We start from the raw sequence: 20,981 nt of genomic DNA, 5'->3' as shown, positions 1-20,981 counted from the left end.
AGGGGTGATGGTACCAGTCTGGGCACCCAGCTACCCTCACCCCAGCCTTGGGGAAACCAGCGTGGCTGGCTGCTGCTTCCATTTCTTTATTACCTGAGCCCATCCGGACCCTCAATACAACTGGAGCCCACCCTGCCGTGGAAGGCTCAGCTCCCCTGCTTGAGGACGCCGCACACCTGTTCCAGGACATGACACAGGCTCTGGTCCTTGGGCGTCCTGCTGGCCAAAGAGATCTGAAACGAGGGGGCTGGGCCTCAGGCTGTGCCCGGGGATCCTAGCCAGCCCTGCGCCTCACAGTCCACTGTGCAAGTCCAGCATCCTGACTGAGCCCTCCTGAGACCAAGGCACAGGGCTGGGGTCCCACAGCACAGCCTGCTGCTTACCCAGTGGGGCAGTATGTAACGGAGGGCCTGGCTCCCGGGGGCAGCGGTGCTGTGTGGAGGGGTGGGGCTTACGTGCACACTTCCGATCCTGACCCCACCTCAGCCCCTCTCTGCCTGGGTCCCAGACACCCATGGGAACACCAGAGCCTCCACAGCTAGCTGAGAGCTGAGCAGAATGAGCCCCTTTCTATGCCAGGTGGAAGGAAACCAGGAACTACTACCCTAAGACACTCGGGCAGCCAGGACCCTGGGCCCTCTGCAGGGGAGCCACTCCCAAAACCCGCTGCTGGGACCTCATCCAGCACTGCCGGAGCTTAAAGCTCCACAGTCCAATCAAATCTGGCCTGCACCCTGCTGGGGTGGCCACGGGGTGACCAGGGTCAGGTGCAGTCTGCCACCTGGGCTGTCCTGGGCCCCTGAGGCCCATGGGGCTCATTGCTGCCAACTTTTAGGCTGCCCAGGGGGCCTCTCCTGAAGCCTCATTAGGAGGTCTGCAGGGGGCTCTCCTGGGGCCCCGTTAGGAGGTCTACGGGGACTTGGGGCTCACCTTAAGCTTGTCGAGGTAGGTGTGCTCCTGGCTCCAGGCTTCCTGGAGCCTCACGAGGTCAGGGGAACCCTTGTAGAACTCCACCAGCAGCATCTACAGGACAGAGGAGCATGCACTCCCAGGCTCCCTCCAAGCCTGAGGTACACCAGCCCCTCTCCTGGGGTTCCAGTCTCAGGTAGCCCTGAGACATGACCCCAGTCACTAACAAACCAACCACGCAGAGATCGTGAGTGACCTTAGCCGGAGGGCTCACCTAGCTCAGGTCCAGGAGGGCTCTCTCGAGGGGGAGGCCGCAGCGTTGCCCAAGTGGCTGCCACGAGAGGTCCACCTGGACCTGCACTCACTGAGCCCAGTTCTCCAGAACCACGCGGGCCTGACATGGCCCCCTGGTTCGGCCTCATCCCCAGCAGTGACACCTGTGAGGTCACAGGTTTGATGAACTAGTTTAGGTTTTGTTGGGCTTTTTTCTTGAGATGGGGTCTCACTCTGGCCCAGACTGGAGTGCAGTGGCGCGATCTCGGCTCACTGCAACCTCCACCTCCTGGGTTCAAGAGATTCTCCTGCCTCAGCCTCCCAGGTAGCTGGGACTATAGGCACCCGCCACCACTCCTGGATAGCTTTTCTATCTTGGTAGAGACAGGGTTTCACCATGTTGGCCAGACTAGTCTCGAACTCCTGACCTCAGGTGATCCACCCGCCTCAGCCTCCCAAAGTGCTGGGATTACAGGCGTGAGCCACTATGTCTGGCTTAGTTTAGTGTTTTAAATGCATGTTGAACACACAATTGTTAAGTGTTCATCCAGGTACCACCCAAAGTCCCTGGGGTTTCTCTACCGGACAGCCTGGCAGAAGAGGCCAGTGCCTTGGAGAACAGCAGCGGGGGAGGTGAGGGAGGGCAGAAGTTGCAGGGGCCCTGGCAAGGGCCTGGGACTCTGTCCTGAGTGATGGAAGAAGCCCTAACCGAGGCCCCCAAGGCGCCACCAGCCATAGCTTCCCAAGCCCACCAGTGGGAAGCAGACCAACACATCTTGTGTGCTCAGCTGCGCACTGCCAGCCCCTGCCTGCCCGCCCCGCAGCAAGCTCACCATCTCGTGAAGGATGTCATTGGTCAGGAAGCTGTCCTGGACGTAGGCCATCTCCACATCCATGGGGATGCCATAGTCACTGGGCCTTTGCTGGCAAGGACACAGACCAGTCAGAGAAGCCTCACCAGCCCCCAGCCCATGGCAGCTGGGGACAACGGGTAGTGCCCGGGCTGGGAACAGGAGAGTGCACACCCCGGCTCAGCTCTGCACCGGGATCGGCACCTGGTGGTGGGACCAAGGAGGCAGAGTAGCCTCCTTCCTCCGGGAGAGGCCCAGAAGAGAGTCAGGGCCCTGAAATGACTTCCCAGGGCTGACCTCTGACTTCAGGGCAGGATTGGGGAATGAAGCCAGGCAGGGTCAGGAAGGGAGCCCTCTTTGTACTGAGCAGCCAACGACACACAGAGGCCCCACGCCCAGGCCCTCAACAAAACACCAGCAGGGCAGCAGTCAGGTCCCCGTTTCATAGACGGAGAAACTGGGGCCCCAACTCTCCAGTGGAGCCTGGAACCAGGGGCCCCTGCCTAGTCGTGACCCAAATGCCCCAGTGCTCCCGGGCCCCCCAGGCTCTCCCAGCAGCCCCACCTACCTCTGGAGGAGGCATCACCCAGAAAGGCGAGATCTTGGACTCGGGGCCTGGGTTGCCAGAATAGTAAGGGGCTGGTGGAAAAGAGGGAGAGAGGGGTTGGGCCTGGGAGGCTCGGCTGGCCCAGCATCCCCCCTCCTTGCTCCCCCCACAGCCCCATCCAGCGTACAGCAAAGCAGGGCGAGGCAGGGCTGGAAGCCATTGCTGGAGCCCTGTAGCCGCAGCTGGTAGTCCATCTGTGCATCGATGTCCTGCAGAGATGGCAGCGCCGGGCTGTGCGGGTGGCTGTGGTACCAGCCCACCAGGGACAGGCCCCGCAGGAACAGGCTCTGGTAGATCTGGGGACAGAGGCGCAGCTCAGGGGGCACAGGGGCCTGAATGGCTCTAGTGAGCTCATGTGGCCGACCAGCCCTGAACGAATTCCTGCTGTGTATCAGGCCTGGGACACGGTGATGACCAAGACAGGCCCTGCCCCCACCGCCACTGAGTCCAGTGGGAGCTGGAGAGACAGCCAACAAGTACATCTTTTAATATAAAAGACGCACCCTGCCACAAAGCCAGGACACGGAAGTCGTTATGTTCACTGCTGTAGCCCAGCTTACAGAATAATGCTGGCCACACAGTAAGCACTCAACAAATAATTAAAACTAGGCTGGGAGCAGTGGTTCACGCCTATAATCCCAGTGCTTTGGGAGGCTGAGGCAGGCAGATCACTTGAGGTCAGGAGTTCGAGACCAGCCTGGCCAACATGGAGAAACCCCCTTCTCTACTAAAAATACAAAAATTAGCCAGATGTGGTGGCACGTGTCTGTACTGCCACCTACTATGGAGGCTGAGCCAGGAGGATCTTGAACCTGGGCAGTTCATGCTGCAGTGAGCCGTGATTATGCCACTGCAGTCCAGCCCGGGCAACAGAGCAAGATCGTGTCTCAGAAAAAAAGGAAAAAAGAATAGCAGCTGGCACTTACAAGTAGTGTTTAATAGATGAGGCCTGGCACTGAGCATTCAATATTGGCAGCCCTTCACTTTTTATTTTTTTAGATACAGGGTCTTGCTCTGTCACCCAGGCTGGAACTCAGTGGCGCCATCTCAGCTCACTGCAGCCTCAACCTCCTGGACTCCATCCATCCTCCTGCCCTCAGCCTCTCAAATAGATGGGACTACAGGTGCGTACCACCATGTCTGGCTAATTTTTTTAATCTTTTGTAGAGATGGGGTCTTGCTGTGGCCCCAGGCTGGTGTCGAACTCCTGGGTTCCAGCAAACCTCCTGCCTCGGCCTCCCTAAGTGCTGGGATTCCAGGTGTGAACCCCCAACACCTGGATCTGATGGCCTTTCATTGAAGCCGCTCATTTTACAGACAAGGAAACCAAGGCTCTGAGAGGGGAGGGAGCTGGCGAGGTTTCAGCACCAGAGCTAGGAGATCCAAAAGCAGTGCTCTTAGGCCGGGCGTGGTGGCTCACGCCTGTAATCCCAGCACTTTGGGAGGCTGACGCAGGTGGATCACGAGGTCAGGAGTTTGAGACCAGCCTGGCCAACGTGGTGAAACCCTGTCTCAACTAAAAATACAAAAATTAGCTGGATAAGGTGGTGCACACCTGTAATCCTAGGTATTCAGGAGGCTGAAGCAGGAGAATCACTTGAATCCAGAAGGCGGAGGTTGCAGTGAGCCAAGATCGCACCCTGCTCTCCATCCTGGGCGACAGAGCGAGACTGTCTCAAGAAAAAAAAAAAAAAAAAAGGCCGGGCGCAGTGGCTTACACCTGTAAGCCCAGCACTTTGGGAGACTGAGGTGAGCAGATCACGAGGTCAAGAGATCGAGACCATCCTGGCCAGGCGCGGTGGCTCACGCCTGTAATCCCAACACTTTGGGAGGCTGAGGTGGGCAGATCACGAGGTAAAGAGATAGAGACCAGCCTGGCCAACATGGTGAAACCCCGTCTCTACTAAAAATACAAAAAATTAGCCACGCACGGTGGCTCACGCCTGTAATCCCAGCACTTTGGGAGGCCGAGGCGGGTGGATCACGAGGTCAGGAGATCGAGACCATCCTGGCTAACACGGTGAAACCCTGTCTCTATTAAAAATACAAAAAATTAGCCAGGCGTGGTGGCGGGCACCTGTAGTCCCAGCTACTCGGGAGGCTGAGGCAGGAGAATGGTGTGAACCCAGGAGGCAGAGCTTGCAGTGAGCTGAGATCGCACCACTGCACTCCAGCCTGGTGACAGAGCAAGACTCTGTCTCAAAAAAAAAAAAAAAAAAAAAAAAAAAAGGAGTGTTCTTCACCCTTCACCGTGGGGTCCTGGGCACGGAGACGGGCATGCTCACCTGCACGCTTGGTGGGTGATGACACTGCTGGCCACTAGGCAGTCGCCAGGACAGCTGTGTCCCTTCCCAACCCTCCCCAGAATGCCACCTCCCAGGCAGCCTCTCACCTCCTCTTCGATGGCAGCTGCAGTCTCTGCGTCCCCAAGCCGGCTCCGACAAGGGAAGGCTCTGAGCACCGTCAGCACTGTGGGGAGGGGCAGCTGTGACCCCGTGATCCCAGTCCCCCAACGCCCCCGCCCACCCGGCCCTGGATACCCACTCTGGCTGTTGATGTCCCAGCGGCCCCCCAGGTAACCCACGACCTCACTCCGCGTCAGGTGGCTGTGGAAGTCCTGGGGAAGGGAGGGACGGCAGAAGACTGGCTCAGGCTGTGGCCCTGCCCCAACACTGGAGCCAGCCTGTGCCCTCATTCTCTTTTTTTGAGACTCAGTCTTGCTCTCTCACCCAGGCTGGAGTGCAGTGGCACAATCTCGGCTCACCGCAACCTCTGCCTCCCCAGTTCAAGCGATTCTCCTGTCTCAGCCTCTCAGTAGCTGGGATTAGAGGCACCTGCCACCACCACGCCCAGCTAATTTTTGTATGTTTAGTAGAGACGGGGTTTCAGTGTTACCCAGGCTTGTCTCGAACTCCTGAGTTCAGGTGACCCGCTGCCTCAGCTTCCCAAAGTGCTGGGATTACAGGTGTGAGCCACCGCGCCTGGCCATGCACCCTCCTTCATACATTTATTGAGCACCCACAGTGTACCAGTAGCAAACAAAGCACACAAGGTCCCAGCTCTCATGGAGCTGATACACAGGGGAGCCCCGCCCGCTGCCCACCGACTGGGCTCCCCAGGCCCCTGCCCAGGCCTGGGAGCCCCTTGCCCCTGGACGAGGTGGGCCACACACCAGCAGGAACAGCACGTTGCTGGAAACAGCCACGTTGAACGGCTGGAACTTGTTGATGGCTGCAAAGGATGTTACTTCCACCAGGGTGTGGGGGTTCCTGTAGCGGCCAGGAGGGTCGCACAGTCTCAGGAACCCCCATGCTCTTCCTTCTCCCCCACGCTGATTCCCCCCACCCCACAGCTCTGAGGATCTGAGGCTCTGTCCCACCCCCCACCCCTGCCCTTGCTACCCCGAGACCAGCAAGAGATCCAGGTGAGCTGGGGCAGGGGCAGAACTTGGGGTGAGTCTGACCTGGCTGAGTCACGGCTGCCCAGCATGCAGTAGCGGACCGGGACCCGGATCTTGCTGTCCACCCGCTTCCCTGGGGTTGTGGCCTCTGGGAGAGAAAAAGGCAGGGTCAGTCCCTCCCCAGCCCAAGTTAGAACAAACAGGCCGGGCGCAGTGGCTCACGACTGTAATCCCAGCACTTTGCGAGGCCGAGGTGGGTGGATTACCTGAGGTTGGTAGTTCGAGACCAGCCTGACTAACATGGAGAAACCTCATCTCTACTAAAAATACAAAAATTAGCCGGGCGTGGTGGTGCGTGCCTGTAATCCCAGCTTCTCGGGGGGCTGAGGCAGGAGAATCACTTGAACCCAGGAGGCGGAGGTTGCGGTGACCTGAGATCGTGCCATTGCACTCCAGCCTGAGCAACAAGAGCAAAACTCCGTCTCAAAAAAAAAAAAAACAAACTAGGTGGCCACTGGGTGTGCTGGTGCATGCCTGTAATCCCAGTGCTGAAGGAGGAGGATCGCTTGAGCATGGGAGGTCGAGGCTGCAGTGAGCTGTGATCACACCACTGCACTCCAGCCTGGGTTACAGAGTGAGACTCTTGTCTACCAAAAAGAAATTTTTTTTCACTGGGAAGCTGAGGTGGGAGGATTGTTCAAGTCCAGGACTTCAAGACCAGCCTGGGCAAGATGATGAGATCTTGTCTCTGAAAAAAAATACAAAAATTAGCCGGGCGTGGTGGTGCACACCTGTGGTCCCGGTTACTCAAGAGGCTGAGGCAAGAGGATCACTTGAACCCAGGAGGTTGAGGCTGCAGTTAGCCATGATTGCACCACTATACTCTGCCTGGGAGACAGAGCAAAACCCTGTCTCAAAAAAACAAAACAAAAAAACAGGTACAGTGGCTCACGCCTGTAATCCCAACACTTTGGGAGGCCGAGGCAGGTGGATCACCTGAGGTCAGAAGTTCAAGACCAGCCTGGACAACATTGTGAAACTCCGTCTCTACTAAAAATACAAAAGTTAGCCAGGCGTGGTGGCTGGCGCCTATAGTCCCAGCTATTTGGGAGGCTGAGGCTGGAGAATCGCTTGAACCCGGGAGGCAGAGGTTGCAGTGAGCCGAGATTGAGCCACTGCACTCCAGCCTGGGCGACAGAGGGAGACTCCATCACAAAAAGATAAATATATAAAATAAAATAAAATAAAATCCAGCATTTAAGCTTGAGAAGTCAGGCAGTGAGTAAAATTGGGCAGTGGGACTGTCTCCAGCCCAGGCCTTGCCCAGCTCCAGACTTAGGGCCCAGCTGACTCTCCATGTCTCCATCTTGGGGGCCCTAGGAGAAGATCAAGGCCCAATCTCTCCCCAGTCTCCTCCCCAACCCGAGCTGTACCCGCCCCTGTCCTGCCTCCCCTCCCCACGCCTCTCACCCAGGTGGGCAGGCTCTGAAGGGCTCTTCCCCAGTGGTCTCCGACTCTTGTCTTCTGCTGAGACCCCCGCCAGAACGTCATCCTCCTCCTCTTCTATCAGCAACTCCTCCTCCTCCCCTTCACTGGCCGGGCTCTGGAGGGGTTAGGGGTCAGGGACAGTGGTGGGACCCCACTCTCCCTACTAAGTCCCGCCCCAGCCCTGTGGCCTAAGCCATAGGTGCCATTGCCCCAGATGACCACTAGAGGGAGGGAGGGAGCAGAGAAGGCCTTAAGCTAAGACCTCACAGTTTTATTTATTTATTTATTTGTAATTTATTTTTTATTTATTTTTTTTGAGACGGATTCTCCCTCTGTCGCCCAGTCTGGAGTGCAGTGGTGCGATTTCGGCTCACTGCACCTTCCGCCTCCCGGGTTCAAGTGACTCGCCTGCCTCCGCCTCCTGAGTAGCTGGGATTACAGGTATGCACCACCACATCCAGCTAATTTTGTATTTTTAGTAGAGATGGGATTTCTCCATGTTGGTCAGGCTGGTCTCAAACTCCCGACCTCAGGTGATCCACCCACCTCGGCCTCCCAAAGTGCTGGGATTACAGGCGTAAGCCACCGCACCCGGCTGACCTCGCATTTTATAATACAAGCCCTGCAACCTTTGGTGAGCACCATAGCCATTTATGCCTAGTGTTCCATTATTGGAATGCTAAGCATATGGGAGCTATTTATATCCTACTGCTCAAAGTCATCGCCAAGGTCTGATTGCAAAAATTCAAAGAATTGCAACCTCAGGCATAAATGGGTTTAAACTCTCTGAACTCTATTTTTTTTTTTTTTTTGAGACAGGGTCTCACTCTGTCACCCAGGCTGGAGTGCAGTGGCACGATCTTGGCTCACTGCAACCTCTGCCTTCCGGGCTCAAGCCATTCTCCTGCCTAAGCCTCCTGAGTAGCTGGGAGTACAGTTGCCCACCACCACGCCTGGCTAATTTTTGTCTTTTTAGTAGAGGTGAGGTTTTGCCATGTTCGCCAGGCTGGTCTCAAACTCCTGACCTCAAGTGACCCACCCACCTCAGCCTCCCAAAGTGCTGGCATTACAGGTGTGAGCCACCGTGCCCAGCCAACTCTATTCTTTTTTTTTTTTTTTTTTTTTTTTTTTTTTGAGACGGAGTCTCACTCTGTCACCCAGGCTGGAGTGCAGTGGCATGATCTTGGCTCACTACAACCTCCACTTCCCGGGTTCAAGTGATTCTCCTGCCTCAGCCTCCCGAGTAGCTGGGATTATAGGCACGTGCCACCACGCCCAGCTAATTTTTTGTGTTTTTAGTAGAGATGGGGTTTCACCGTGTTAGCCAGGATGGTCTTGATGGTCTGACCTTGTGATTCGCCCATCTCAGCCTCCCAAAGTGCTGGGATTAAAGGCGTGAGCCACCGTGCCCGGCCGCCAACTCTATTCTTATCTGTAAAAGGGCACAATGACCTCCAACTCCATGGGGATGGCATCAGGGTGAAATGAAATCATGAGCACAAAGCATTTAGCATACACCTAGATGCTCCGTTCATTGAGCGAGCTAGCACCATACATAGATGACTTTAATGTCTTTCAGTAACCTTTCCTCCCAGCCGGGCGCAGTAGCTCACACCTGTAATCCCAGCACTTTGGGAGGCTGAGGCAGGTGGATCATTTGAGGTCAGGAGTTCGAGACCAGCCTGGCCAACATGGTGAAACCCCATCTCTACTAAAAATACAAAAATTAGCCAGGCGTGGTGGTGCACACCTGCAATCCCAGCTATTCAGGAGGCTGAGGCAGGAGGATCACTTGAACCTGGGAGGCGGAGATTGCAGTTAACTGAGATCACACCATTGTACTCCAGCCTGGGTGATGGAGCAAGAGTCTGTCTAAAAAAATACATATTAAAAAAACCTCTCCTCTGGTTCTGTCCTAAACTGCCCCTGTAGAGGTGACCTTTCTGGGTCACATCTCAGTTCCTGTCCTCGTCACCTTCTCGGCAGCATCTGACCCAGCACATCCTCCTACCTACTGGGACACGGTCCTCACACGACCCCCGGATCCCACGCTCGCCTGGCTCCCTCTCACCTCCCCTCTCTCTGTTGCTGGCCCCAGGCTGAGTTTTCAGGCCTCCTCCCTCCACGTCCCTCCCAGGTGGCCTTGTCCCCTCTCAGGGCTCCAAATCCCATCTACACCTGACATTGCCCACGGTCCTGTCTCCAGCCCAGGCCTCACCCGGCTCCAGACTCAGGGCCCAGCTGCCTATGTCTCCATGTGGGGGACTCACAGGGTCACACTCAACACAGCCATGCTGGGCCCCACTGAACCCCCAGATCTGCCCTTCCCACATCCCCCAATTTTGGCAGCTACATCCACCCACTTGCTCAGGACTCCAGCATCTGATCTATCAGCAAACCTGGCAGATACACTTCCAAAAATACCTGGAATCTGCCCACTGCTTCCCTGCTCCATGGCCAGCCTGGGCCACTCCATCATCCCTCACCTGGACCAGCTCACTCACCTCTGCCCTGCTCCCTGGATCCCACCCTAACCCCCGACAATCTAGTCCCCACAGCAGCCACCAGAGAACGCCTGTGAGCACCTCAGTCAGAGCCTGTCCTTCCTCTGCCTGCAATACTCCATGGCTCCCACCTTCCTCCAGGTCAAAGCCCAAGTTCTCCCCATAACCCACAGGGCCCTGCATGACCTGCCCTGTCCCCTTCCCATCCTCCCCATCCTCCCCACCTCCTTCTCTCTCCCTTACTCACTGGGCTCCAGCCACACAGGCTCCTCACTATTCCTCCAACACACCAGGCACAGTCGTGCCCCAGGGCCTTTGCAGTGGCTGTTTCTCAGAAGTCTTCATAGCGCCCTCTCTCCCTCCTCACCTTCAGTTCTCTGTTCAAATGTCACCTTCTCAGTGACGCCCCCCTGACTACCTTCTTCCCCCAAAACTCCCACCCAAAGGCAGGGATTTTTTACTTTTTTGCCCTCTGCTTTATATTCAGTGCCTAAAACAGGCCTTACACACAGTTGGCCACTAACTGAATACATACTGGAAGAATGGTTTCCTGTGTCATCTTAGCTAGGCAAGAGTGCCTGGCAATTTAATGGAACACTGATCTGGGCATTACTGCGATGGCATTTGTTCCATGGGATTCACATCTACAGTAAGGTGACTTTCAGAAAGGACATTGCTCTTGTCCAGGCTCCACGGCTCACACCTGCAATCCCAGTACTTTGGGAGGCAGAGGCAGGCGGATCACCTGAGGTCAGGAGTTCAAGACTAGCCTGGCCAACATGGTGAAACCCCATCTCTACTAAAAATACAAAAATTGGCTGGGCATGGTAGTGGGCATCTGTAATCCCAGCTACTCAGGAGGCTGACAGGAGAATCACTTGAACCCAGGAGGTGGAGGTTGCAGTGAGCCGAGATCTCACCCCTGCACTCCAGCCAGGGCAACAGAGTGAGACTGTCCCAAAAAAAAAAAACAAAATTACAAAAACAGACCCAGCCGATCTTGGTAGCTCACGCCTGTAATCCCAACACTTTGGGAGGCCGAGGCGGGCAGATCATCTGAGGTCAGGAGTTCAAGACCAGCCTGACCAACATGCAGAAACTCCGTCTCCACTAAAAACACAAAATTAGCCAGGCGTGGTGGTGGGTGCCTGTAATCCCAGCTACTCGGGAGGCTGAGGCAGGAGAATCACCTGAATCACCTGAACCCGAGAGGCAAAGGTTGCAGTGAGCTGAGATCACGCCATTGCACTCCAGCCTGGGCAACAAGAGCGAAACTCCATCTCAAAAAAAAAAAAAATAGACCCAGTCACTGAGCCACTGAGGACTCGGCAGCTTCCCCTTGAGCACCCTCAGTTCCTGATGCTCCATCCCTCCCCCACTCGCCTTCTCCCGCCACCACTGCCTTCCACAGGCCGTTCCCACCAAGGCAAAGGAATCGTGGCTAGCTGCGGTGGCTCACGCCTGTAATCCCTGCACTTTGGGATACTGAAGCGGGTGGATCACTTGAGGTCAGGAGTTTGAGACCAGCCTGACCAACATGGTGAAACCCCATCTCTAATAAACATGCAAAAATACAAAAATTAGCTGGGCATGGTGGCGCACCCTTGTAGTCCCAGCTACTCGGGAGGCTGACGCAGAAGAATTGCGTGAACCCGGGAACGGGAGGTTGCAGTGAGCCAAGATCACAGCACTGCACTCCAGCCGGACAACAGAGCGAGACTCCATCTCAAAAACAGAATTGTATCTTTTGTCCACTATCCAGAACCTCCACTCTTTCGACCCCTCTGCTGATGCAAATAACAGTGATGACCTGCTTCCTGCTGGCACTGAGGACTGCATCCATATAAGAATTCAACAGAGGGCCGGGCGCGGTGGCTCACGCTTGTAATCCCAGCACTTTGGGAGGCCGAGGCGGGCGGATCATGAGGTCAGGAGATCGAGACCACAGTGAAACCCCGTCTCTACTAAAAAATACAAAAAAAAATTAGCCGGGCGTGGTGGCGGGCGCCTGTAGTCCCAGCTACTCAGAGAGGCTGAGGCAGGAGAATGGCGTTAACCCGGGAGGCGGAGCTTGCAGTGAGCCGAGATTGCGCCACTGCACTCCAGCCTGGGCGACAGAGCGAGACTCCGTCTCAAAAAAAAAAAAAAAAAAAAAAAAAAAAAAAAAAAGAATTCAACAGAGGCTAGGCACGGTGGCTCATGCCTGTAATCCCAGCAGTTTGGGAGGCTGAGGCAGGTGGATCACGAGGTCAGGAGTTCAAGACCAGCCTGGACAACACTGTGAAACCCCGTCTCCACTAAAAATAAAAAAATTAGCCAGGCCTGGTGGCGGGCACCTATAATTCCAGCTACTTGGGAGGCTGAGGTAGGAGAATCGCTTGAACCCGGGAGGCAGAGGTTGCAGTGAGGCAAGATTGCACCACTGCATTCCAGCCTGGGCAACACAGTGAGACTCTATCTCAAAAAAAAAAAAAAAAAAAAAAAAAAAGAAAAATGGCAGGAAAACGCTTACTATTGTCCTGCAAGAGATCAGTGATGATTACGATAAAAAGAAACTAGCGAAGGTGTTTAAGAAGAAATTTAGGCTGGGCGCAATGGCTCATGCCTATAATCTCAGCACTTTGGGAGGCTGAGGGGGGTGGATCACGAGGTCAGGAGTTTGAGAACAGCCAGACCAACATGGTGAAACCCCATTTCTACTAAAAATACAAAAATTAGCCGGGCGTGGTGGTGCGTGCCTGTAATCCCAGCTACTCAAGAGGCTCAGGCTGGAGAATCGCTTGAACCTGGGAGGCGGAGGTTGCAGTGAGCCAAGACTGTGCTCCAACCTGGGCAACAGAGCGAGACTCTGTCTCAAAAAAAAAAAAAAAAAAAAAAGAAATTTGCAATTTGCCTGCCTGCAATGATACTGTAATTGAGCATCCAGAATATGGATAAGTCAGCTGGGCTTGGTGGCTCACGCCTGTAATCCCAGCATTTTGGGAGACGGAGGCGGGCGGATCACCTGATGTCAGGAGTTCGAGACCAGCCTGGCCAACGTGGTGAAACCCCGTCTCTACTAAAAATATAAAAATTAGCCAGGTGTGGTGGTGGGTGCCTGTAATCCCAGCTACTGGGGAGACTGAGGCAGGAGAATCATTTGAACCCGGGAGGCGGAGGTTGCAATGAACAGAGATCGTGGCACTGCATTCCAGCCTGGGAGACACAGCGAGAGTCCATCTCAAAAAAAAAAAAAAACCCACACTATGGAGAAGTAATTCAGCTACAGAGTGACCAGTGCAAGAAGAACATTTGCCAGATCCTCGTAGAGACTGGACTGGCTAAGGAGGATCATGTGAAGGGTCAAGGGTTTGCCACTGCACCCAGCAGGTTCATGGGTATTTTTTTTTGCCACTGTGCCTGGCAGGTTCATGGGTTTTGAGTGCTTGTGGCTCACTGAAGCTTAAGTAAGCATTTCCTTGCAATGAGTACAATTTCCTTTCTGTCCTTTGTCACAAGTTTAAAAACCTCACAGCTTGTATAACGTAACCATTTGTGGTCTGCTTTTAACATGGACTAGTGTTAACTCCTTCATGCAATAAATGTCATACATAAAAAAAAGTTTATAAAACCATATCTATAGGCAGCCGGGCGTGGTGGCTCACACCTGTAATCCCGGCACTTTGGGAGGCCGAGGCGGGTGGATCATGAGGTCAGGAGATAGAGACCATCCTGGCTAACATGGTGAATCCCCATCTCTACTAAAAATACAAAAATTATCTGGGCGTGGTGGTGGGTGCCTGTAAGTCCCAGCTACTCGGGAGACTGAGGCAGGAGAATGGCGTGAACCCAGGAAGCGGAGCTTGCGGTGAGCCGAGATCCCGCCACTGCACTCCAGCCTGGGAGACAGAGCAAGACTCGGTCTCACAAAAAAAAGAAAAAAAAATCTACAAAAAGAACAAAGGACATGACTCTTGATACTATGGGTGGGCCTCATCCAATCAGTTGAAGGCCATAAGAGCAAAAACAGAAAGAAAAACAAGATTCTGCCATAAGACTACAGCATCTGCTCCTGCCTCAGTTTCCTGCCTGCCCTACAGATTCCACACATGGGCACTGGTACCATCTCCATTTTGGGGTTTTTTTGTTGTTTGTTTTTTTGAAATGGAGTCTCACTCTGTCGCCTGGCTGGAATGCAGTGGTGTGATCTTGGTTCACTGCAACCTCAGCCTTGCAGGTTCAAGTGATTCTCCTGCCTCAGCCTCCCGAGTAGCTGAGACTACAGGCGTGCACCACCACGCCTGGCTAATTTTTGTCTTTTTAGTAGAGACGGGGTTTCACCATGTTGGCCAGGATGGTCTCGATCTCTTGACCTCGTGATCTACCTGCCTTGGCCTCCCAAAGTGCTGGGATTACAGGCATGAGCCACTGCGCCTGGCCTACCATCTCCGTTTCACATAAGAAAAAAAAAACTGGCCAGTGCAGTAGCTCACGCCCACAATCCCAACACTTTGGGAAGTCCAGGTGGGAGGATTGCTGGAGGCCAGGAGTTTCAGACCAGCCTAGGCAACATGGTGAAACCTCATCTCTACTAAAAATCCAAAAATTAGCCGGGTATAGTGGCATGTGTCTGTAGTCCAGCTACTAGGGAGGCTGAGGTGGGAGGATCGCTTGAACCCAGGAGATGAAGACTGCAGTGAGCCAAGATGGGGGTACTGCACTCCAGCCTGGGCCACAGAGTGAGACTCTGTCTAAAAAAGAAAAAAAACCTAAGGCACACAAAGGGTCCTTGGCCAAGTTCACCCAGCTGGTGAACACTCAGGGAACATCTATCATTATAGCATTTGAAGTTCCCCCAGTGCCCCTCTGGTCCCTGCCATCATTTCCAGCCCCCTCAGCCACCCACGACACCAGCAGGTCTTTCTTCTTGCCTACATGACTTTGCATATGCCATTCCCTCCTTCTAGAAAGCTCTTCCCTTCAACTTGCTCTGACAAACTCCTGCTCATCCCTCAAAGCCCAAGCTCCCATGTCCCCTCTCTCCACCCCAGCCCTGGAGGGATGGAGGAGGCATGTCACGTGGTAAGGGCTCCATCAGTGTTTGTATATATTACTATAATACCTCCTCTGGAAAACAGCTGTGTCAGGCTGGGCACCCCTCATTCCACAGTGACCTGGGCGGCTTCCTGGAGGAGGTTGCAGCACGTACCTCATCAGCAGCAGTGGCAGGCATGTGCAGCTGGTGCAGCCGGAGCCAGGTGGCCTTGTACTTGTCCAATTTCTGGCCTTTGTACTTGACAGAGGCCCAGCCACAGCCTGACTTCTTGGCAGGGTTCACCAGCTTCTTGCAATGGGTGGCCCAGGCGCTGGGTGAGTTGAAGATCTGCCCAGTCTCCTGCCACATGATCCTTCCGTCTGGCTGCAGGTCGCCCAGGAACTTCTTCCCCTGCAGTGACAGTCAGATGGCTGGGCCCAGGACCAACACCCACCATGCCCTATCTCCCGGGGGTCCTCCCCAGCCCCACGCTCCCTGAGGCATCCCTTTACAGGGCTTCCAGGAACGCCTCTCAGGCCGGCTGCAGGGCCTCCTCAGTGTCTGGGAGTCCACTCCCACACACCTGATCAGCCTGCACCAAGCTGCCTGGCAGATATCTGCACCCCGCCCACCATGACCAAGAAACCCCTAAGATCGGGGATAGGGTCTGTCTGTCTTGATCACTGCTGTGTCTCTAGGATGCAACACTCAGCAGTTGCTCCAATCAGAAACTCCCATTCACAAGGTGAATAATGTGCTACCATTCACAAATCAAACAATAATGACAACAGTAATAGTAATAATACAGGGCCGGGTGCAGTGGTTCACACCTGTAATCCCAGCACTTTGGGAGGCTGAGGCGGGCGGATCACCTGAGGTCAGGAGTTTGAGACCAGCCTGGCCAACATGGTGAAACCCCATCTCTACTAAAAATATAAAAATTAGCCAGGCGTGGTGGTGGGTGCCTGTAATCCCAGCTACTCAAGAGGCTAAGGCAGGAGAATTGCTTAAACCGGGAGGCAGAGGTGGCAGTGAACCAAGATCATGCTACTGCACTCTAGCCTGGGCAACAGCGTGAGACTCTGTCTCAAAAAAAAAAAAAAAAAAAAAAAAAAAATGCCGGGTATGGTGGCTCATGCCTGTAATCCCAGCACTTTGGGAGCTGAGGTGGGCGGACCACGAGGTCAGGAGTTCGAGACCAGCCTGGCCAATATAGTGAAACCCCGTCTCTACTAAAACTGCAAAAAAAAATTAGCCAGGCGTGGTGGCGCGTACCTGTAGTCCCAGCTACTCCAGAGGCTGAGGCAGAAAATCGCTTGAACCGGGAGGCAGAGGTTGCAGTGAGCCGAGATCGCGCAACTGCATTCCAGCCTGGGCAACAGAGCGAGACTCTGTCTCAAAAAAAATAAAGTAATAATACCTACCACAGATAAAGTACTTACCATGTGGCAGGCGCCTGCTGAGGGCTTTATTCATTTAACCCTCCCCTAATTTTCCCATGGTGGGGAAATATTCCATTTCACGGCTGGGAAACCACAGGAAGGCCGGAGTGTTGCCCATCTGACCCTGCGCCGGTGGTGACTCCTCTCTGAGCCTCAGTTTCTCCTTTATGGGATGGGGTGTTTGGTAATCTGCGTCCTCCCCACCAGAAGGACCTATCTGTGCCTCAGATTCCTCTCTCCACATGGGGCTTGTCCCGTAACAAGAGCCCCAGGCCTCAGTGTCCCCACACCGGGGCTCTTCCTGCAGCCAAGTGAGCCCGGGGCCTCAGTCTCCCCTCCCCACACCGGGGCTCTTCCTGCAGCCAAGGGAGCCCCGGGCCTCAGTCTCCCCTCCCCACACCGGGGCTCTTCCTGCAGCCAAGGGAGCCCCGGGCCTCAGTCTCCCCTCCCCACACCGGGGCTCTTCCTGCAGCCAAGTGAGCCCCGGGCCTCAGTCTCCCCTCCCCACACCGGGGCTCTTCCTGCAGCCAAGTGAGCCCCGGGCCTCAGTCTCCCCTCCTCACACCGGGGCTCTTCCTGCAGCCAAGTGAGCCCCGGGCCTCAGTCTCCCCTCCCCACACCGGGGCTCTTCCTGCAGCCAAGTGAGCCCCGGGCCTCAGTCTCCCCTCCTCACACTGGGGCTCTTCCTGCAGCCAAGGGAGCCCCGGGCCTCAGTTTCCCCTCGCCACACTGGGGCTCGTCTCTCAGCAAGGGAGCTCCGGGCCTAGTGTCCCCTCCCTACACTGAAGCTTGTCCTGCAGCAAGGGAACTGCAGGCCTCAGTTTCCCCTTCCTGCCCGAGCCGCGATGGGACGAGGGAGGCGGGGTGCTCACCAGGTAGTAGATGGACAGCACCCCGGCGCCGGGCTCCAGCAGCGCGTCTTTGAGGAGCACCCGCAGCGTGACCGCGCGCCTGGTGAGCGCGCCCCCCGGCCCGCCGCAGCCCCCCGCCCCGGCCCCGACGCCGCCGCCTCCGCTGACGCTACTGCCGCCGCCGCCACTGCGTCCGCCGCCCGCTCCCGCATTCGGCCGCTCGGGGTCCTCGGCCTCCGCTTCGTCCTCGTCCTCCTCCGGCGCCTCCTCGCCCGCGCCGCCCGCCGGGGACAGCGGCTCCGGAGCTGCGGACAGCGAGAGGCTGCAGGGAGGCCACGCGCCCCACGGCTCTGCAGCCCCGCGCCCCGCGCCTTCGTCCCGCCGGGCCCGCCGTACCTGCCATGGCCGCGCCTCCCCGAGCGCGGAGCCCCAGACTCCGGCTTCCCGGCACGTGACGCGGCCCCGCCCCGGGGAGGGGAGGGGCGCCCCAACCATTGGCCGTCGCTGGGGTCGGGGGAAGGGCTCGGCGCGCTGGGGTGGGCGGGGAAGCTGAGGCCTAGGGGATGCCCACGCGGGAGAGAGGTCGGGAACTCAGCCCTCTGGGAACATTCAGGAAACTGAGGCCTGTAGCACCGCTCCATGGCGACGGGGTGGTGACCGGGAGCTAATTGGTGCGAATGGGAAAACTGAGGCCTCGCTGTCCAGGAATAGAGATTGCAAGGTGAAAGCCTGGGGCAGGTGCACGAGTGGCTCAGCCTGCTGCAAGGAGAGGAGAAGCTGAGACCTGCGGTCACCGTACTTGAGGAACTCAGAGGCCTCCGCCTTTGGGACCAGGGGAGAAACTGAGGTCCGGGGGAACAATGCGGACTCCAATAGGGAACAGCCTCGCGCAGACACAGGTGGAGCCAAAGCGCCCAAGCCGGGCTCAGTAGCTAAAGAATTAACTCCCACCCTCCCGGTCGGCCCTCGGCTGATTCCATGATTGGACCGTAGCGGAGCCCGCCAGCCAATGATAAGAGTCCCATTTATTTCACCCTCAACCAATCGATAGCAAGCTACTGGATTCCCGCACCAACCAAGCCGTATTACCTATCTGATTACACCAACTCGGATTTGACCAATGGGCAAACGTCCATGTAAACCAATCACTAGAAACACTTAGTTCTGAGCGCAAACCATCAGAGGCAGGGACTGGACTCACCAGCCAATCAGCTCCGGGTATAAGGCCAGCCGAGTCCGGCCCTCCATGCCCTTGGGCGGAACAGGAGGCGGGGCCTGGCTGGTTGCGCGCCGAATCAGTGCAGCCCCGACCTTTGTCCCTTACCTGTTTCGGGAACTTCATCCCCGACCCTGTCCTGGGACCTTGGTCCCTGAGCCCAGGCGCTGGGATTTCCCTCAGTCCCTGGCAGGGCTGGGACGTCCTAAAGCTCCGGGACGCCGTGGGATGGGCTCAAATGCGGGTGGTTTTGCCCAGACCGCAGTCGCGAAGTGGGAACCGGACAGTAGGGGTGCCGGGAGGCTCTCCAGGGTGCTCGGGAATGTTCTCAGGAAAAAGACTTGACATAGAGCAAGAGCTGGCTACATGTGAACTATTGTTGTTGTTATTATTGTCCAGCCTAGGCACCCTTTAGGGGCCCCACCCTGACTGTCCAGCCAACAACGGGCATCCCCAAGGCCTCCAGACTCAGTATAGGCGAAACTGGCCTCAGTTTATTTCCCTAAGTCCTTACGCACTTTCTGTTTGGCTTTTTTCCGTCCCCTGCCTTCCAAAACCCTGAGCCACACCTCCAGCCTCTTGCACCGGAATCCTGGCCAGCGCAGTGGGTCTCAGGCCTCCAAACTCATGCCCCACCCTGTCGGTCTTCCACCGTTGCCCCAGAGGGCTCTTTCTAAAATGCACCTATTACCACCTCCCTCCCATATTATTATTTTTGTCTTTTTTTTTTTTTTTTTTGAGACGGAGTCTTGCTCTGTCACCCAGGCTGGAGTGCAGTGGCGCAATCTTGGCTCACTGCAAGCTCCGCCTCCCGGGTTCACGCCATTCTCCTGCCTCAGCCTCCCGAGTAGCTGGGACTACAGGCGCCCGCCACCACGCCCGGCTAATTTTTTGTATTTTTAGTAGAGACGGGGTTTCACCGTGGTCTCGATCTCCTGACCTCGTGATCTGCCCGCCTCGGCCTCCCAAAGTGCTGGGATTACAAGCGTGAGCCACCGCGCCAGGCCATTTTTTTCTTTTTTTTTTTTTTTTTTGAGATGGAGTCTCACTCTGTCACCCAGGCTGGAGTGCAGTGGCAAGATCTTGGCTCGGCCGGGCGCGATGGCTCAAGCCTGTAATCCTAGCACTTTGGGAGGCCGAGGTGGGCGGATCACGAGGTTAGGAGTTGGAGACCATCCTGGCCAACATAGTGAAACCCTGTCTCTACTAAAAATACAAAAAAATTAGCCAGGCGTGGTGGCGGGCGCCTGTAATCCCAGCTACTCGGGAGGCTGAGGCAGGAGAATGGTGTGAACCCGGGAGGCGGAGCTTGCAGTGAGCTGAGATGGTGCCACTGCACTCCAGCCTGGGGGACAGAGCCAGACTCTGTCTCAAAAAAAAAAAAAAAAAAAAAAGATCTTGGTTCACTGCAACCTCTGCCTCCCGGGTTCAAGCGATTCTCCTGCCTCAGCCTACAGATTAGCTGGGACTACAGATGCACGTCACCACACCCAGCTAATTTTTGTATTTTCAGTAGAGAAGGGGTTTCGCCATGTTTGCCAGGCTGGTCTCGAACTCCCAACCTCAGGTGATCCACCTGCCTCAGCCTCCCAAAGTGCTGAGATTACAGGTGGGAGCCACTGAGCCCAGCCTATTTTCTTTTCTTTTCGAGACAGGCCTTGCTCTGTCGCCCAGGCTGGAGTGCATTGGTGCAATCATGGCTCACTGCAGCCTTGGCCTCCTGGGCTCAAATGAGCCTCTTGTCTCAGCCTCGAGAGTAGCTGAGACAACAGGCATGGCTACCATGCCGGGCTAATTTTTAATTTCTTTGTAAAAGAAGGGGATCTCACTATGTTGCCCATGCTGGTCTCCAAGTCCTGGCCTTAAGCAATCTTCCCACTTGGGCTCCCAAAGTGTTTGGATTACAGGCGTGAGCCACTGCACCCTGCCCTCCTCTCATGCTGTAAATCCTTCTGTCGCTCCACATTGCCTTAGACAAATACAATAAAAACTAACCACCCTGGTCGGGCACGGTGGCTTGTAATCCCAGCACTTTGGGATCACTTGAGGTCAGGAGTTTGAGACCAGCCTGACCAACATGGTGAAACTCCATCTCTACTAAAAACAAAAAAATTAGTCGGGGGTGGTGGCGGGAGCCTGAAATCCCAGCTACTCCAGAGGCCTCTGAGGCTGGGGAATCGCTTGAACCCGGGAGGCGGAGGTTGCAGTGAGCCGAGATTGTGCCACTGCACTCCAGCCTGGGCAAAAGGAGCGAAACCCTGTCTGAAAAACAAAAACAAAAACAAAAATAAAACGGAACAAAAACTAACTCTCTGACCTTACTTAGTATAGCTGATACTATCAACTTTATCAGACAGTTCAGTGGATGAACACATTGCCCACAGTCCCACGGCCCTTCTGTGGTCTCTAGAACACCTGTTCTGCTA

General features: G+C 55.6%; 2 protein-coding genes across 4 annotated transcripts; one reads left to right on the top strand and one right to left on the bottom strand.

Moving 5' to 3' along the window:
• Positions 1-70: 70 nt before the first annotated feature.
• On the bottom strand, positions 71-19,515 carry MPND (MPN domain containing). Of its 3 annotated transcripts, XM_055249608.2 has the most exons (13): positions 17,736-19,506; positions 17,361-17,644; positions 15,221-15,457; positions 7,511-7,643; positions 6,104-6,188; positions 5,813-5,909; positions 5,185-5,257; positions 5,033-5,109; positions 2,768-2,936; positions 2,602-2,672; positions 2,016-2,105; positions 931-1,023; positions 71-233 (listed from the first exon to the last, which is right to left on the bottom strand). In XM_055249608.2, exons 1-13 carry the CDS (start codon positions 17,740-17,742, stop codon positions 147-149), a joined length of 1,503 nt encoding a protein of 500 aa, XP_055105583.1. In that variant the 5' UTR covers positions 17,743-19,506; the 3' UTR covers positions 71-146. The 3 variants fall into 3 exon arrangements, with proteins under 3 accessions (XP_055105583.1, XP_055105586.1, XP_055105587.1); XM_055249611.2 differs by lacking the exons at positions 5,033-5,109; positions 5,185-5,257 and having other exon boundaries at positions 17,736-19,515; XM_055249612.2 differs by lacking the exons at positions 5,185-5,257; positions 5,813-5,909; positions 6,104-6,188 and having other exon boundaries at positions 17,736-19,515.
• Positions 10,650-14,212, top strand: LOC129465962 (eukaryotic translation initiation factor 1-like). Its single transcript, XM_055248702.2, has 5 exons — positions 10,650-10,681; positions 11,713-11,893; positions 12,522-12,613; positions 12,927-12,960; positions 13,277-14,212. The coding sequence occupies exons 1-5, from the start codon at positions 10,650-10,652 to the stop codon at positions 13,451-13,453; spliced, it is 516 nt and encodes a 171-aa protein (XP_055104677.2). The 3' UTR covers positions 13,454-14,212.
• Positions 19,516-20,981: the final 1,466 nt, after the last annotated feature.

This window comes from Symphalangus syndactylus, chromosome 17 (assembly GCF_028878055.3).
Source record: "Symphalangus syndactylus isolate Jambi chromosome 17, NHGRI_mSymSyn1-v2.1_pri, whole genome shotgun sequence".
NCBI lineage: Eukaryota > Metazoa > Chordata > Mammalia > Primates > Hylobatidae > Symphalangus > Symphalangus syndactylus.
This window is presented reverse-complemented; position numbering and strand designations above follow the sequence as displayed.